The 6,517-nt window shown below is 31.2% G+C and overlaps 1 protein-coding gene across 1 annotated transcript; it reads left to right on the forward strand.

The window, feature by feature from the left end:
• Window positions 1-226: 226 nt before the first annotated feature.
• On the forward strand, window positions 227-3,288 carry LOC112521034. Its single transcript, XM_025129663.1, has 3 exons — window positions 227-744; window positions 1,200-1,300; window positions 2,631-3,288. The coding sequence occupies exons 1-3, from the start codon at window positions 227-229 to the stop codon at window positions 3,266-3,268; spliced, it is 1,257 nt and encodes a 418-aa protein (XP_024985431.1). The 3' UTR covers window positions 3,269-3,288.
• Window positions 3,289-6,517: the final 3,229 nt, after the last annotated feature.

The following is a 6,517-nucleotide window of genomic DNA, read 5'->3' on the forward strand; positions in this document are numbered from 1 at the left end:
TTGGAACTAATGGATTCATGAAACCCTAGTGGAACTAAAAGATTATTTATTAAATATTAAATTAAAAAAAATAAATAATAAATTTCACCAACCCTTTTTCCCTTCCTCTAATTTACCCTCAGATCCGTTCCTCATTAAAAGAAGCAAAACACCTTTCAAAAGCATCTCTCTTTCTTTCATGAACGATAGACCTTCTTTCCTGTAACATCTGTACAACTCTCCTTTCATGGCGGTCCTCAAGCTCCCACCTTCTGAAACCCAAAAGGTACAACCCACGAAGCGTAGAAGAAAGCATCACCCACAGAACCCTAAACTGAAACAACAGCATTCTTCATCATCAACATCATCATCATGGGACCAAATCAAGAATCTGTTGAAGTGTAAACAGATGGATGTTGGCGGGTCGGATCAGAAGGTTCAAGACCCGGTGAGGAACCCTAATGGGTATTCGAAGTTGAGTTCTTGTGGCTCCATATGCAATTTCAGGGATGTTGCTAATGGGAATACCAGGGTTGTTCATAGGGCTGATAACTCGCCGGAGAGTAGCACCGTCGGTCAAGATTCCGGCCTCCTCAGAAGGAAGAAACACGTCAGCAATAATGGTGCATCTTCTTCTTCTTCTAGGTCTTTGACGGGTTCAGTCAGATCCAACACTCATGGGAGTTACACGTCATCTTCCCGAGGCATTCAATTGAGGAAGCTTTCTGGGTGCTACGAATGCCACGCCATTGTCGATCCTGCAAGGTCATTCTCACGTTTTTTTTCCTTCATATATATGTTGTTATTTCTTGTTTTCATCTTATATTTGCAACAAAATAAATAATACAAAAGAATAAGAGTAAATACCTTTTTCACTTAGAGTCACATTTTGGGTTTTCACATCAGAAAAATTTTAAATTTTTGGTACAGTTTTGTAGCTCGTTAACTCTTGGCTGTTATCGGAAACCTAGACTAGGTACGGAAAGGCTCTATTAACGTTTATTCTGGGGTTACGAAAAGTGGAGATAAGTTAACAGAGTTGAAAAACGTAATTATTAACTGTTTAAAAATGTAGGTTTATGTATAATACAATGATTAGTTGCTAATCAAAGTGAGATAGAAAAGGGTTGATATCATAATTAAAATGGCTTAATATATAGAAGCTTGTTAATGGATGGATATAAGGTACGATTGATATCTGCTGTTTTGACAATGTGTAGGCATGTAATTCCAAGAAGTACAATTTGTGTATGTTCTGAATGTGGAGAAGTGTTCCCCAAAATGGAAAGCTTGGAACATCATCAAGCTGTTCGGCATGCTGGTAACTTTCACCTTTATTTCAAATTCATAATCATATACATATACATATACATATACATATACATATACATATACATATACATATACATATACATATACATATACATATACATATACAACTTGATATATAATTTAAACAAATCAACCAACTTAAAGAAATACTAGATTTGAATTATAAGAAACAACATGATCTTAAAAATATTACAAGTGTTAAGCATCCTATCAAGTTATGTTGATGATGAAGTAAAGAAGACTGAGTTTTTTGAGAAATTATGTATCCAAAATGGTACTTAAATTTTCGTTTGCTTTAAAGAAAGAGTTCACAGATATGAGTTGCAATGTCACATTCACTTTGACGTGTTTATGTTTCATATATGAAAAACTTATATATTTACATCCAACGATTGTATTTATTATGGAATGTCATCGAATATTTGATGAAGAAGATATAGATGAAGTGGCTTTTGTGTCGTGTGTGGGTTTGGCAATCATGTAACCACGTTGCTTTTGGGGACCATTTGATTTAATTGTTCAATTGCTTGCCTTCTTATAAGGGGAAAAAGGAGAATTTACATTTGAATTGTCAATATCATTCTTGTTACAACTCTTACGTGTAAAGGTTTCGGATGTTTTGCTATGCATACGTGCCATCCAACATATGGGTGGATGTTATTACTCATTAGATTTATTTTAGGTCCTAAATAGTCATTTCAAACCGCACAATTTATATTTTAACTGTTTTTTACTCAATTGTTTGAAATAGTCAATATTTTGCAAATAACACTTTTAACAACTTATAAACTTTATGTTTTTATGAATTTTGTATTTATAAAGTAACAATTTAAAAGTTGATAAAGTGTTATTTGCAAACGTGGTAAGTAGCACTTTAGCAAGTTACATAAGTAACACTTCCATATCAACATTTTGCAAGTATCAACTTGTAAAAGCGAAACTTTATAAATATTAAATTAATGATAGGTAGATTTTTGCAAGTTAAAATTTTGAAAGAAAAATGGGTATAAAAAATTGAAGGTTTAGAATGAATAGTTTGGACTATTTTCCTTTTTAACTAAGAATTTTTGAATTTTGAATTTTGTTGTATTAAATATTATCAACTAATGTCAATAATATTTAAATAAAACAAAATGTTTATTTATTTATTTATGAAATTAAACTTAAAATATGATTCCAAAACAGGAAAATTAAGTTGGACCCGCAGTCCATATCAAGTATCAACCAATGATGAATAAATTTCAAATTTAAGTGATTAAGTGGTGTTAATTGCATATATCTTTTTATTAGAGGGCTATTTATGCAAATTGCTTTCATAGTGTCGGAGCTCGGACTCGAAGATTCGGGTCGAAACATTGTGGAGATAATATTCAAGTCCAGCTGGCTGAACAAGGACCATCCGATCTTCACCATCGAACGGATTCTAAAAGTCAACAACACCCGTCGGACCATCCAACGTTTCGAGGACTGTCGTGACACCGTCAAGATCCGAGCCAACGTCACCGCCACCGCCTCCCGCTGCGCAGCCGACGGCAACGAGCTCCTCCGCTTCCACTGCACCACACTCGGCTGCTCTCTCGGGTCCCACGGGTCATCCAGTCTCTGCGGATCCGTCCCTGGGTGCGGCGTGTGCACCATCATCCGTCACGGTTTCCAAAACCCAAAATCCTGTGAAGGTGGTGGAAGGAAAGGGGTGTGCACGACCGCGAGTAGTGGTAGAGCACACGACTGTCTAGGGGTTGGGGCCCGTGGAGTAAAGGCCATGCTGGTATGTCGAGTGATTGCAGGAAAGGTGAAGCGTGTGGCGGAGAAGACGGAGGCGGAGGAGGAAGGAGGACCGTACGATTCGATGGCCGGGCATCCCGGGTTATACTCGAATCTTGAGGAGTTGTACGTTTGTAATCCGAGGGCCATACTTCCCTGTTTTGTTGTTATCTACAAGACAATGGAAAGTTGATGTCATCTTTTTTTAATTAATTAATTTTAATTTCTAATCCTTGATTAATGCAAAGCTAAACTCATGGTCACATTTGATTACTCTTTTATTTTGTATATATGACATTATTAAGAGGAGTTGCTATAAGAACTCATATTTTATACTTTTGTTTATCATATCGTTTTCGCATCACTAAATTAAGAACCTACATAAAACTTTATAATGGTAGTTCTTATAAGAATCCGTTTTGTGGTTTCTTTTTTATAAGAACCTATAATTTTTATTTATACAAACATTGCATTTAAGATGGTCTAATGAGTTAAACGAGAACATGAGAACCAAATATTACGAGTTGTCATATCGGTATAGTTGTAACAGAAAATGAAGAGATTTAGTTAGATTGTTGTTAATAAATGAAGCAGATTAGTCCATGGTTTCAGTGAAATTATATTTCCAACAACATTCATATTAAAACCCGTTCTCGATCTAAGCATCTCAAAGATTCTTCCGGTCTAAGGTTTTTATTAAAACCCATTCATATTCTATTTTATATTTACAACAAAATTTCTTATAACATTAGATTGGATAATTAAAATTTAAAAATCTTTTAAAAAAAAAGTTGTATTCAACTCAAACAGTTTCTTAATTTTGAAAATTATACAATCAGTTATATTATGAAAATATTTTATATATTTAATAAAATATTATTTTTCTCTCTTGAATATATTTAGTTTGAAAGTTTTTTATTGATGAATATAATAAAATCATTTTCTCTCTCGTTATGATTATTTTTGAAGAATTCTTCTGAATTTGGAGAATTTCACGCATTTGTTCCTCCATTTTAAAATAATCTCTTAGAGTAAAAGATTATCCAAAAATTCTTATTTTCTTTATTTTAAATTTTTTGTTAGAAATATTATTATGCATACACACACATACACACACACACACACACATATATATATATATATATATATATATATATATATATATATATATGAACACACATACACATACATGGTTGGCTTTCAGTAAAAACGGAAGTTATGGTCATAATCGAAAGAAGGGATCTCCACCCTTGGATTAATCATAATTGAATGTCGACACTAATGAGGTGCATCGAGATGTACTAAATCAATTCCCTTCTAAATCGTAATTCATAGATGGGCATAAAGATTAAAAATGATTAAGGGTTTAAATCTCTTTTTACACTTCTCATTATAACTTCCATTTTCATATGATCCTTCGCCTACATACATACATACATAAATAAATATATATATATATATATATGTGTGTGTGTGTGTGTGTGTGTGTGTATGTTTCAAGGTTTAATTCCAATGAGAAAATAAGTTATGGTGAGAAGTGTAAGAAAAGATCTTCACTCTTTGATCAAACATAATTGAATGTCAATATTATGAGGTACATCGAGATGCATCAAATCAATTCCTTTTTAAAGGACCAATTCATGGATAGATAAGAAACCGAAAGTGATCAATGATTCATATCTTTTTTTATAATTCTCACTATAATTTTTTTTTCCCACAATACTCTTCTCCTATATTTTCATATTCTTATGTAAAGTAAGAGATACATGAGTTCATATAGTGTTTATGTAAATGTTTATGGTCATGTATTACTCCATATAAGTCTACTAAATTTGTTTAAATGATTTACACTTGTTCATGCTAATACAATTATATAAAAATCATTAAAAAAATTATTTTTTCATATATGATTTTCCATGATGTTATTATTTAAGTTTCCGGGTTTGACCCGAAATTCAGTGACCAACTATGGGGAATGGTTTTAATTATTGTGTTATTTCTTTTTAAAGTTTTGTATAATAACATTTGGATTGAATTGTGGATTTCTTCCCAGTGTTTTGATATTTTCCTACTACAGTCCCTATAATATGTTTATTTAGGATTTAGTCCTTGTAGTATTCAATTTGTCTTGGCCATGATCTTTGCTACTAACGTCTCCGTTAACTCTGTTAAATAAATGGTTTTTTTTAAGTATATAATATTTATATACGATAAATGCAACAAATAAACTCACACACCCTCCTCACCGTTGGTGAGATTTGAATCATTGACCTCCTAGGAGGCCAAGGACTACAATACCGCTAGGCCGAAGACCCATTGGTAATCAATGGTTATTTTAGCCTTTTTACCTATGCTTTTGTCTTTTTCTATAAAAAAAAGTAAAAACCATATTATTATTTATTATTTTATTTTTTTATAAATCATGCCTACCTATTAGTTTACAATTTGGTTTATATATATATATATATATATATATAATGATATCAAAATAAATAAAATAAGATAATATATTAGTTTATGATTTGATTTGTTTAAAGTAAAAAAATTAATTTTATTAAATATGATTTAATTTTATTGTTTTAGTATTTTTGTCTATTTTGATATGAAAACTTGGTTGAAGTTTATATAGAGATTTGTTCAATTTTAAGTTATAAAAATGAGGCATCAAGTTTTATGAGTATTTCATTTGGTTAAAATCTAAATATTTGATTTTGAGTTTTTAAATGAAAAACAACATGAAAATTGAAACTCTAATTTTAGAATGATAAAATTGAAGTTCGTTTCTTAGTGGTTTTTCAATGATTTAGTGTTAAAATATCAATAATAAGTTGTTTATTCATTCGAGAAGTGTTAAGCATTTGAGAAGTAAAAGAAATAATCCTAACTCTTCATATGGTCGACATTTGCGGCTTTCACTGTGAAACACCACATAATTCCTTGCATGGTTATGTGGAAGATAGAGGAATAGTTTTTTAACTTTTACATGTAGACGACAAATGGGTTCGTATGTGAACCCGTGTGATTTACATAGAAATTATATGTTCATATGTGAACCCGTTAACTAGTTCATATATGAATCATACGAGTTCATAAGTGAATCAGTTAAAATAGTTCTTATGTGAATTACACGAGTTCATATGTGAATAAATTAATTAATTTATATGTGAATTACATGGGTTCAATATAGTTCGTATATGAATCACACGAGTTCACATATGAACTCGTTTGCCACATAATTGTAAAAGTTATGAAAGTACCTATTCTATTTTTCAAATAGTTACAATTTTTTACCAGTCAAATCCGATTTTGACCGTATAAAGACTTAAGATTACTTCTTTACTTCTCAAAATAACTTATGACTATATATATATATATATATATATATATATATATATATATATATATATATATATATAGAGAGAGAGACTTGAGATCATGTGAG

This window comes from Cynara cardunculus, assembly GCF_001531365.2.
Source record: "Cynara cardunculus var. scolymus isolate 2C chromosome LG 11, CcrdV1, whole genome shotgun sequence".
Taxonomy (NCBI): Eukaryota; Viridiplantae; Streptophyta; class Magnoliopsida; order Asterales; family Asteraceae; genus Cynara; species Cynara cardunculus.

What these genes read in the sequence shown, in the direction of transcription:
- LOC112521034 (XM_025129663.1), top strand. Translation starts at nt 227, where the DNA reads ATGGCGGTCCTCAAGCTCCCACCTTCTGAAACCCAAAAGGTACAACCC. An exon ending in GCCATTGTCGATCCTGCAAG is followed by an intron (nt 745 to 1,199) that starts GTCATTCTCACG and finishes GACAATGTGTAG; the next exon opens with GCATGTAATTCCAAGAAGTA. An exon ending in TCAAGCTGTTCGGCATGCTG is followed by an intron (nt 1,301 to 2,630) that starts GTAACTTTCACC and finishes TTGCTTTCATAG; the next exon opens with TGTCGGAGCTCGGACTCGAA.